General features: G+C 50.1%; 1 protein-coding gene across 7 annotated transcripts in view; it reads right to left on the bottom strand.

Annotated features, from left to right (window-relative positions):
* Positions 1 to 11971, bottom strand: part of SRGAP2 (SLIT-ROBO Rho GTPase activating protein 2) — a 236557-nt gene extending 224586 nt beyond the window's left edge. For all 7 annotated transcript variants that reach the window (XM_044267770.1, XM_044267772.1, XM_044267771.1 and 4 more), the window contains exons 1-2: positions 11847 to 11971; positions 9451 to 10066 (exon numbers count right to left, since the gene is read on the bottom strand). In XM_044267770.1, the coding sequence (XP_044123705.1) occupies positions 9451 to 9517 (67 nt within the window). In that variant the 5' untranslated portion in view covers positions 9518 to 10066; positions 11847 to 11971. The remainder of the gene's footprint in view (positions 1 to 9450; positions 10067 to 11846) is intronic.
* Positions 11972 to 12294: the final 323 nt, after the last annotated feature.

Here is a 12294-nt window from a genome sequence, read left to right as displayed (position 1 = left end):
AAACAGAATGTATTTCTTAAAAGCTCATGGCGTGTCAAGTCATGGCCAGCTCATGCTGTTGGATCCCTTTGTTTTCTGCGCCTCGTCTTCCTGTGGAGCCCTGGCCACCCGGACGCCCATGGCTGGTGAGGTCATCCTCTCCAGGGAGAGCACTCAGACCCTGCCCGCCAAGCTATGATTTGAGATGCAGGATCTGGGATCAGAGAGCAAAGACAAGGTCCCAACTTTCATCATGCCTCTCGGGTCACCTGCCCGCTGATTAGCGCATTTTCAGAAGAAAAGGTTATTTTAAAAGACTGCCTCCTCCCTAACAGATGGCATCCTAAAATACCCACAGAAATGGAGAAGGCGCACTCCCCAGCTGTTTTGCCTTCCTCACGAATATAAATTTCAAGTTCAGAACCATTCATTCATAATGTATAAATAAGGTCAAGGCTACTGAATACCCAATGACTTGAAGTCAGGGGAGGGCGGTCTCCCTGTTTCTCCCTTTGGACCTTTCCTCCCTGTTTTCCATAGATTAGACAGATGCTTTGAAAGAGCCAATAGCTCTCTCCAAACCCACGCTTCAAAAAAGTAACACAACAGTCCCCTTGTGGAATCAACTCTGTTTTAAAATGGACCTCAACTTTCTCAACCTTGGACCTCAAATATCTGTTTAAAATAACAAATGAATCCTGGACAAATGTAGAATTTGTTTTGCTTCAATTACAGAAAACCCTCTTTGTTTGATGCTCTGCAATTTCAGAGTTAATATTTTTCCCGGTTTCTGAGGCAAGAAATATGACTGACAAAATCTGATCAACTCAATAGAGCTTTAGGGCAGTGATTTTAAAGAGGGTAGAGGCGGTGTAAATAAAGAAAAACACCACCACCCCCCACTGGGGAGCCTTCACAGGCTATACACTGTGTACTTGCCCTTCCATAATGACAATCTTCACCATGTTCTGATCCACTCTGAATTTCAAACAACAGTAACATAAGGAGAAGGCTTTTTACTGGAATAGGGGGAGAAAGGCAGAAGCATGGCTGGGTCACATCCCACCTCGACTCAAAAAACGTCTGGTTCTATTTACAAGCATTTTTTTGTGCTTCTTTGTGCCAGAAGCTGGTCACATGGCAGTGAATAAGATAGGTCTATTCCCAAGGTGCTCAGTGAGTTGTAAATAAAAATATGTAAACAAAGAAATTACAATGTAATAGAATGAACGCAGTAATGGAAGCTCCAGGACACTGCTGAGGAAGTGCTCAGGGTGCGCTGACTAACCCCGTGCAGAAAGCAAGGGGGAGATGCAGAGGAATCCCTCCAAGCTGCCTGCGCACAGGATCTCCATGCAGTGAGAAGGGACAAGCTGGGAAGACTTTCTGGAGGTGGTGGCATCTGGGCTGGCTTTTAAAGGACGACTGAGCTTTCCACGTTCAAGGGAAAGGATCCATTCCAAAGACGGGAGACAACATGGATAAAGCAAGAAGCACAGAATAATGTAATATGGGAAGGAAACTGGAGACGATTCTGCTTTGTGATGGTGTAAAACGTAAGCAGGGTCAGAGCCAAGTGATGGGTATAGTCTTCTATGCTATGATCTTAGCATAATTGTGTGTGTGTGTGTGTGTGTGTGTGTGTGTGAAGTCACCTTGGTGGTATTGTATAAGATAGACTGCCAAGATCAAATTAAGAAACTGCTTTTTAAAAATCAGAAAAAAGGGGCACCTGGGTGGCTCAGTGGGTTAAAGCCTCTGCCTTTGGCTCAGGTCATGATCCCAAGGTCCTGGGATCGAGCCCCACATTGGGCTCTCTGCTTAGCGGGGAGCCTGCTTCCTCCCTTTCTCTCTGCCTGCCTCTCTGCCGACTTGTGATCTCTCTCTGTCAAATAAATAAATAAAATCTAAAAAAAAAATAAAAATAAAAATAAAAAAATCATCTGTAGTAGTTCAGGTCATGTACTTACGCATTCATCATTCTATCTGATAATGTACACCAAGAGCCACCACTTAGGGCTCTTGTTCTAGACACGCTCCTAGCTGAAGGGTCCCCTATAATAAGAGCTATGTATTTAGAATTTACAATTTGCCATATACTTGACACACATTCACAATCAGCCAGCCAGGTAGGTATGGCTATCTCCGCGTCCCAGGAGAGCACGCTTGGAGGAAAAGCTGCGTAACATGAACAAGGCCAAAGGGGAAGGAGGTGACGGTGACAAGGTTGCCCCTGAGGGCCTATCCCAAAAAGCCTGGGTTCTTTGCGTGGCACTACACAACTTCCAAACATTCCCCCCAAAGTCGAGATGAGGGAAGGCTGAAAGACACATATTTGAACTTCAGGTGGTACGAGGTGAGTGCCATAGCGCCGTGTGAGTCATCCCAGAGAGAAGGGTCCTCTTTAGTCAGGGCGACGGAGGAAGGCACCCAGCAGGGTGAGATTTCAGTAGGTGAAGATGTGGAACTGGGTGGGGAGAGAGGAGCACCCCAGGAACAGCACTCGAACTCAGACTCTGGTAACAGACCAGGTCCTAATTCCTGTCCCATCACTCACCAGCAGCAGCCCCTGGGCAAGTCACTGATTTGCCTGCGCCTCAATTTATTCATCAGCGAAATGGGATAAGAGCAGTGTATTCCTCCTATGGTTAGTGTGAGGGTTAGGAACAATCTGTGTCAAGTATTTAGGACAAGTACATGGTAAGGCCCCGAACAAGGAGAACAGTAGCTAATAGTAGATGTGTTCAAGTAGGGCAAATAGTGCCCATAGACCTCCAGTCCTCTCTTGCAGTGAAATGGGAAAGATGGTTGATGATAAAAGTGAGACTTAGATTGAGGACCAAGTTCATGTTTACCTGGCAGGTTGGTCTCTTCTCAGCAGGGAATCAGTCATGACAGGAAACAAGTCATATTCAGGGCATTCTGAGATCTCCCAGAGGAGCCCCCAGCCCCACTCCTTGGCATCTGGCTCGCTTGTGACCCTTTCAGAAGAAGTTCGAGGCCCTAGGGACTGGTTCAAGCAAGGTCTTTAGGAAAAACAGATCCTGTCACTCGTCAACGCCTAAGTGTCCAAGATTTTTTTTTTTCTTTTCTCTCTCCCTCTACCCTGTACCTTCCCCCCACAAACACATACTACAGGCTGAGGCACGATTACTAATCCAACCTCTCTGGGAGGCTGTTTATCTTTATTCACTAAGGCAATAAATAAATAAATTTCCAGGAACCAATCTGGATTGCTTGGATCACTATTTATTTAAATAGTTTTAAAATCTGGTAATACCTGGCTTTTACTGATTTATTTTTAAGTTAATGTCATTTCTATAATATGGTTATTATATCACTCATTTAATAATATATCATAATGAAGACATTCTTGGTGATGACAGTTCTGCTCACTTATCTTGATCGCGATGATTTCATGGGTGTATAACATATGTCAAAGCTTATCTAATGTACACCTTAAACATGTGTGGGTTATTACATGTCAATTAAACCTCAATAAAGCTGTTAAAAAAATACAATAAAAATGTAATAATCCATGTAATTATTAAAAGGTATAAAATTGTTATCCACATACGAGGTTCATATCATGAACATAAATATACATTCATAACATGAAAATATGAACATGTATATTTAAATCTTAACTCTAAAAAGATTTATCAGGACACAAGATTATAGGAAAATGCATATACAGGTTTATAAAACTTGGGTAGAGGGTAAATAGAGATACATCGTACTGTTCATAGCAGCAGTACTTGTAATAGCTAAAAGGTAGACATCACCCAAGTGTCCATAGAAAGACAAATGGGTAAACAAAATGTGGCACACACATACAACAGCCTTAAAAAGGAAGTAAAATTCTGACAAATGCTACCACATGGAGGAGCCCTGAAGACTTACGCTGAGTAAAATAAGCCAATCACAAAAGGACAAATACAGCCTGATTCCACTTACATGTGGCACCTAGATACAGGATGGAGGGCAAGCGGGGACTGTTTGGATGGGGACAGAGTTCAACTAGGCAAGATGCAGAGTTCTGGAGACGGACGGTAGCGCTGCACAATGGGCATGTTCTAACCACCCCATCTGTCCACTAAAGCATGGCTCAGAGAGTACATTTTAAATTTCCCACCACGAAAGAGACGAAAGTTCCTACATATTATTGTAAAATCAGTAAAGGTTTTATTTTGTAATTCTTAAAAAGGTGTTTGGGTTTTTTTTAAGGATTTTATTTATTCATTTGACAGAGATCACAAGTAGGCAGAGAGGCAGGTAGGGGGGTGGGGGAAGCAGGCTCCCTGCTGAGCAGAGAGCCCGACTTGGGGTTCAATCCCAGGACCCTGAGATCATGACCCGAGCCAAAGGCAGAGGCTTTAGCCCAATAAGCCACCCAGGGGCCCCCTTAAAAAGGTTTTTTAAGTGTTCCCCTAGTTCGATATTTCAATCGAACAACTTCTGAGGTAACTTGCTGAGATTCCCTCAAAGGCCAGGTCTGAAAGCTGACACCAAGTTAAAAGTGTTTACTTGCATTTTATTACCAGTAGAGATCTACACGTTGACTTCTTTTTTCCTGCCACAGACCTAATACTTTCCTAACAAAGCCCTCGGAGGCCTAGGGTGGCAGGTAGGCACAATTCCCGTGCAGAAAATGTCTCTTCTGGAAGAAGGGCTCTACAGGTACCCGGGGCAGCCCGTGTTTATCGGGAGGGAACGATGGGGAGCATGTGAGTCAGGAGCGGGGCACCTGCTGATTTAAGAGGGTGTGGACCCTACAGATCAGGGCCGGGTCCCACTGTGTAAACCTCATAGCAGAGAAATGATTGGGCCTCGTCCTGGCTTTCAACCTGGACGGTTCATGACCTTGTGGTCATAACCACCAGTTGGGCTTCTCCGAAGGCATTTCTGTTCCTGAGCCCTAAGAGGAGGCCTGAAATTGCAAAAAAGCTGGTCGCAGACACTCTCTGGACGCTGCTGCTTCGCACAGCACACGGCATCCCCAGCCCCTCGCCCACCACCTTCCTCCCAGTCTTCCCAGAGCCTCCTTTCTTTCAAGGAGCTTGGCTGACAGCAGAGTCCTATTTTCCCTGAGCAAGGGAAGAGAAGCCTTCCATCATCTCGCAGGAAGATGATAGCATCTGCTTGGGGATTCCAAGGAGATGTTTTACTGCAGCTTTTCACAAACTGATTATATTTAAAGCTCCCTTGGGGATTGGGGGCTGGGAGGAAAGAGGCTTCGGAGAAGACCTTTGTTGGCACGAGTGAAGAAGCGCTCTGGCCTCCCAGGGGAACGAGCTTGTTTAAATACCAGCAATCCACATTCCCAAGTGTGCGTGAGCACACATAACGTGTGCGGAGTTTGAGTTTGAAATTTCATCTCCTGCTCGGAAAGGGTCCTAAAAGGGTTAAATTGTTCCAGGCAGAGGCCTGAGGCTTTTCTATCAAAATGCTCCAGATGGAAATTACAGAATTTCACTTCTCAGCTCTGGGCTGCACACATATTGCCCTTCTAAGACATTTAAAAAAAAAAAAAGGACAAGCCCCCCAATGTTCTCAAGAAAGAAAATGTGCTCAGCACACAGTGTCACTCTGTTTCAGAGGATTCCTCCTGGAATATGTGCACTAACTGTCAATCTCAAGCTTTCTGGGCCACTAGAAAAACTCAAGGTATGGGGAGGGTAAAGGAAAGGGGTCCTGAATAAGGAGAGGTCGACAGCGAGCCAGGAGACCCCGCAGGGATGGGAAACCGCCGCCAATAACCAGGCCTTGCGCTCTACCACCTTGTGCTGCTCCAGTCTTGAAAGAAGCCAACAGGCTACAGGCCAAAAGGCCTCAGGTTATGACCGTGAACCTGACCAGGGTTGTCGAGAATTTCCACACATTCATATGTATGAAAGCGTTTCATTAATTGGAAAGCGCGATGTAAAAGCATTAAGACTATTATTGCTTTCGAGTCAGACATTGAGAGGCATGAACTTTCAAAGGAATCTGAACACCCACAAACCAGAAACAATGATGGTTTTGAAGAAGGCGGCTACAGGGCAGGCTGACTAAGGAAGCACGCCCCTCATAAAAGCTGGCTGGGGGAGGGTTGGGGCTGCAGCCTCAGAAGCCCTTCGGGGCACATGCAAGCAGGTGGTTGAAAGGGAGGCAAAAGCCACAGGTAGACGAGGTCCCACAGAGGCCATTTCGAGTTCACTGGATTCAAACCGTTTCTGACCAAAAAAGGCAAAACCCAGGAGGTCAGAGAATACAAGGCAACGGTAGCCAACAATTAGTCTACCTGTTCACAAAGGGAAACTGAGGTCTACAGGGTTTAAGATACCTTTCATCACTACCAGAGGAAACTAAACTAGAACTCAAGTTTCATTCCCAGACTTGTGTCCCCCCACAGAACCGCTGGCACTTTGGGGGTGAACGGGCAGTGTGGCCTTCCGGTTAGCCCAGTGCAGCAGGAAGCGAGGCCCACTAACAGGGGAGTAGCCTACGCTATTAGTGAGCACACACCACGCTCAAGGATTTTCTTACACCATCCCATTGACTCCTAACACCTGCCCTAGGAAATGCACGGGATTTTGCCTATTTTCCGGAGAGGAAACTAAGGCTCAGACAAGTCACAGAACTTGCCCAAAGAGCAACTGAACCGAGATTTGAAACCTGGGTCCCTTCGACTCAAAAACCAGTGCTCTCAACCACCAGACCAAAAGAGCAATTTTCTTTTTTATCTTGGCATCTGGGAGAGAAGACGAGCAGCAGTACCACTCCTGTGTAACACAGAAAAACCTGAAAGTCGGAATTCTGACCGACGGCTTCTACCTAATGGGGGAGCAGAGCCAACCTAGAACCCGGGTCCTTTGTCTCCAATTTCGATGCTCTTCCACGAAGAACTTGGGTTCTAGAATGTTAGCTCCGTAAGGGAGGGGGTCTTTGTCTTGTTCACTGCTCTATGGCCAGTTCCTAGAACACACAGAAGGCGCTAAGTAAAGAGCTGACGAATAAAGCAATGGAGTCAGGCTGGCAGGGTTTGGCTGTGTGACCTTGGGAAGGCTTCTCACCCTCTCTAAGCCTGTTTCTTCATGCAGTGAATGAGGGTAAAATAGTATCTACCTTCCCGGTTGATGTGGGAATTAAACAAGACAACTTATATATTAAAGCACTTCGGAGAGGCTCGAACATCATGGGCATCCAAAATGTAACCCATTACTATTATCGCTACTACTATTATTCATTGACAGATTTGGGCTTCTTAAGGATTTCTTGTTTCCTGTTCTGGTCAGATGATGTTTCATTGTACATAGGAATAGAATAAAGCAGAGAATGGGAAGTTGGTAACCTCCTTCTCATTTCAACTACCACCACCTAGCTGTGTGACCTTGGACAAGCCTCTCAATTTCTCTGTACTCTCCTCTGCTATAAAATGAGGGACTAAATCATTTAAATCAGTTTTTTATCAGGCACCTTCTCTGGGTAAGACATCATGCTCGGCCACCTATAAAATTCTATGATCCTGAAGAGTGTCAATGGAAAATATCAGAGCAAAGCAAAACAACCTCCTGCTTGCGGCAAGGTTGAAGAGAAACCCCAAATAGCCAACTGCATTACATCATCTCAATGAGCAATGTTTGTAAATACACAACGGTTCAATTTTGAGACACTCGTGAGAAATCTTTCACCAATAGGAATCAGCAGACAAGGTTCTATTAACACCTATCAGCCCTGAACCTTCCAAAAAATAAATGTGTAAAATCACTTTGCACCTTAGTCAAATAGCATGCTTCTCAAGAGAAATCTGGGAAAGTCAAAGTTATTAACGCTCCCTGTGGCAACAGTTAAGAATAGGATATGTAAAAAAAATAAAGTGACATATCTGGTTAAAATGGCAAGGGGGACTCCAGGAGCAGAATACAGTCATCCGGACAGGACACAGAGGCCAGTGGCCTATTGTTTACAAAAACAGGCCCAGATTATGAACAGTGACAAGAGGCCAAGACCTCAATTATAACTCACAACCACACCTTTCCCAATCCCTGTTCAACTGAAGCCATCAATCAATCAACTCCCCCATCTCTGTAATAAACCCACCAATATCTGCAGCCAAGTGGATAGAAGGCCCCTCAGGGCACCTCCAGCAACGACCAAGCTGATGACATTAAAAAGACCCTACAGGCAAAATGCGGACTTCAAACTACATTCCAACCTTCCAAGAGATAAGGCAGCTGCCCATTTCAAGCTCTACACTATCCCCACCCCGGGCAATCATTAGAAGGGAGACATGGCCCTTCCCAAGTCCTCTATGATAGGAAAAGGTCTCCTTGCATTGGTGCAGGGAAAGAAGGAGGGGCCCCTCCCTCTGTATTCTGAAACAAAGGAAAACCCAGAGCTCCAACCATGTGGTGTAACATTCAAGGCCACCCACCTCTCCCACTCCCCAGCTGAAGTCTCAATGGGCTGGAGCACATGGCTCTTCCCAGTGGCTGGCCAGGAAGGGACAGTGCCTTGCACAAACACATCCTGGGGCTCTGTAACAGGCGGGAACCCCTCCTGTGGGATTGACTGGTTAAAAAAGGTTGTCTGGGAAGGGGCTCTGATTCATGCACCAAGTCAGGTAGTCAACTAAATCTGCAGACAGCTCAGCTGGTTTCTCTGGGTCCACATTCTGCTTTACCCTTCGCATTTTTGCAGAGGAAGTGGGCCTTTAACAAGCACGCATTCTGGAACAGAGGGTGACAACCCAGAAGGGTTAAACAATTATGTCTTCCCATTCTCCAGAATCAGCACCACCCAGCAACCCTAACATGCCAACTCCATTCATGTTTAGGTGAGGGCGGAGACAGGGTGTGAAATGACCTTATTCTTTCTGTTCTCTCATCTCAAACAGAATGCAAGGCAACCGGAGACCTGGCAGGTACAAGGAGCACCCAAGGTGGTTGGAGACTTTCTGCAACCACTGCCACAGCAAATGTCACCTTTTTGATACAGTGCATCAGGAAAAAAAAAAAAAACCTGCCTCTCCTGGGTCTCCCCAAATGGTACACCTTCTCAAGGTTGCCTTTCTCTACCTGCACTCCTCTTCAGCCTCAGAAATAAATTCCCAAACACCTGTCAGATTCCAGTTGTCCTTCAAGGAAACCTGACCCAGACACCCAGAGGCAAACTGCCGCCTTCCTCTCTCCAAGAACCTCTCGCCCCTCCCCCCACCCAATCTAGGCTGGGGGGAAAGGGCTGCCAAAATCAGGGCCAGCCCTCCAGGAGCAAACCTAAAGCCCACTCTAAAAATTCCTTTCCAGAGCCTGTGGCCCCTGGCACAGTCCATCCCTGGAAGGCTCAAACCCACCTATGAAACCACCTCTGGGCTCAGCCTGTCCCCACCTGCTCCACCCAAAGAAATGAACAGCCTGCAAATCAGGATGGAAATGCAAGCCTCAATGGCCCACAGAGAATATGCATTATGCTATTTTTCAAAGCCCTTACCTTTGACCTGAGTATCGTACTCTGCTATGATCTCCTTATCCTTTTTAAATTTGGCCGGAGACGTCATGTTTTCCTTCTTTCTTCCAAATTCAAATTGTGAACTGATAGATCCACGGGAAAAATCCAACCACCGAGATCAATACCTCCAAGACCGCTTCTCCCAAGGGCAGAAGGGGCCCCCCGCGGTGGTCTCCAGCGCTCCGGGGAGCGCGGGTTGCGGGCTGGGCAGAAGGCTACGGCGGGCACATGCAGACGGTGGACGCTGGGGCCGGGCGCGGCAGCTGCGGCTGGTTCCTGTGCTAGAGCCGGAGCCGCAGCCTCAGCATTAGCCGGGAGAACTGCAGCGCCCGGAGGCTGGCCTGGGGTCTGACATCAACGACAGAGGCAGGGAGTGGAAGTCCTTCCGCACAACATGGTGTGGGGGGTGCGGGGGTGTGGACGCGCCCAGCTGTGTCCCCGGGAGGGAGTGGGTGCGTAACAGGGTGCCGGGGAGGGCTGGGCGTGCTTCGCGGTTTTTTTTTTGTTGCACAGGCTCGAAGATGCTGCAAATCAAATCCCAAACGGGAGCCGCAGCGGCGCAGACTGGATCGGAAGTCGTTTGCTCCGGTTCACTTGCCTGTAAATGCAAGGAAAAGGGGAGGGGGCTATCAGCCCCAGCGTAGATCCTAATCGCGGCGGGGGTGGGGTAGGGGACGTCGTTCCAAGCCCGGCCAGGGCCCATTCATCTCGGCCAAACACCGCCCGGCCCACAAAGCCCGGCGCGGCGAGGTGCGGAGGAAGGAAGCTCCCTCCGGATTTTGTTTTAAGGCTGGAAGAAAACACTTTGGAGCAGCCGCCTGCGCGGGCTTCGGGTGGGGACTGCGGCGGGAACGCGGGGCTCCGGGCGGGGACTGCGGCACCTCGGCGGCCTCCGAGCCCCGCCAGCACTGGGCAGCTGCCAGCCGAAGGCAGCACTCTCGGCAGTGGCTCCGACACGGCCCCTGACCCCCGGCTGGGGCAACTCCCTGGACCTCAAAAGGGATCAAAGCCAGGGAGGGACAAGCCACCCGGGCACAACTTTTCTTCCCCTCCCGCTCCTCCTCCCAGTTGTTTTGTTTTTGGTTACTAGCTTCTCTTGGCAGCAAAATGTTTGCGGGGGTGGGGGGAGACCTGCAGGAAAAAGCCTGCTCGGCACGGGGCACATCCAGGAAAACAATGTGGTCGACAGAAGCAGGAAACGGGTTAGAGGCTAGGGTCGGAGTCGGGAAAACCCGGGGGCGGGGGACGGAAGGCAGCCACCGCCTCCCCCAAGCCGGGGACCAGAGTGACTCTTAAATACTACCCCAGATATTTTTTGTCACCCATGCCCACAGATCGAGATACCGCACCCTGACCCAGGCTGGGGGAGGAGAGGTCGGGAGGGTCGCAGTCCAGACTCCTCGCACCGGGAGGTGCCGGAGGAAATCCCGCCCCGGCCCAGGCCCGGGAGGCGGGAGGGAAGCAGCCCGAGCGCAGAGTCGGGCGTCTCGCTCCCCACGATGCCGCCGCGACTACCCCCCCTCCCTGGTCGCCCCTTACCCTCTCCTTGTCAGGAGGCCGCTGGGGGGTGAGGGGGGCGGGCTCCCGCCGGTGTCTCCCACTTCCCGCGCCGGGAGGAAGAGGGAGCCCAGGCGGCGTGGTGGTTCAGGCGGGCAGGAAGCGGGGAGGGGGGTGTGAGGTGGGGTCCAGAGGCTGCACGGGAGCCGGGGATAACTGGAGCCTCCGCACACGCTTGGGAGGTGGAGAGAGGGCACAGGGAAGATTACATAGGGAGGGAGTGGGGGTGAGGAGACCGCCGCGGGCCACGATGTTACATGGTGCGTAAGGATGTGCGTAAGGATGTTAGCAACTTGGGGGACACGCTATAAGTCTAGGAACGGGGGGTGCATAAAAGGAGCCATTCCAGGCGGGCCGGGGACTGGGACAGGGCAAGAGCCCCGGAAGCAGGGCGGAACAACTATCCTGGGTCCTGGGCTGTAACCCGGCTGTCTACCAGGGCTTGGAGACAGGGGAAGACGGTAGTCGATGGTTACGGGTGATGCCAGCGACGGTTACCCAAAAGTGGACCAAGGGTGCCCGTGTGAAGAGGACTTGGGGAGGGGGCTGGGCGAGGGCTTCGCGGCGGCAGAGTCCCAGGGCAGAGTCCCAGGCTGTGCGGTGAATGGCCGAGAGAGATGCAGTCTTGAGAAGTATTATGGGCTGTACTGGAAGATTTGGAGGGGGGAGGGGGGGGAGGGGGTCTGAAGGATTCCGGGCGGCACTGCTAGGCGATGCCGCAAGCAGCATCCGCGCCCTCTTCTTCCCGCCCCTGCCGGAGTTTGTTCAGACAGGGCTCCGGCGGCCGGGAAGAGGAAAGGGGAGAGGGAAGGAGCCTTTACCTGGCTCTGACGCGACGGGTCCCGGGCCCCAGGCTCCGCTTCCCACTCAGAGATCTCCTCCCCTCTTCCCCGCCACCCGCTTCTACGCAGATCGGTCCCCTAGTCCCCTGAGGAGCCTCGGCCAACTCCGCAGGACCCCGCCGGGAAGCAGAGCCCACCCCCCTACCAATCACCGCCCGTAGTCTATCGACCGATGGGGCCTACAGCCAATAGGAATAGCTGATCCCGAGAGGACAGGAATGAGGAGGAGGAGCTGGCGAAACTCGGAGGTGTGACTAGCGCCACCGAGGCGTGGTCACAAGGTAAGCTCCTCCCAGGGTTGCCTAGCCCTAAAGTAGAATTAATGGGCGGGGTTAAAATGGAACTAACAGCCAAACACAAACTCTTGAGAGAAAGCACGACCAATTGGACCGGGGTAGAAAGGAGGGGCGTTGCGGAGAATTTTAGC

This window comes from Neovison vison, chromosome 10, assembly GCF_020171115.1.
Source record: "Neovison vison isolate M4711 chromosome 10, ASM_NN_V1, whole genome shotgun sequence".
NCBI lineage: Eukaryota > Metazoa > Chordata > Mammalia > Carnivora > Mustelidae > Neogale > Neogale vison.
Note: the sequence above shows the minus strand (reverse complement) of the source record. Positions and strands in the feature narration are given on the sequence as shown.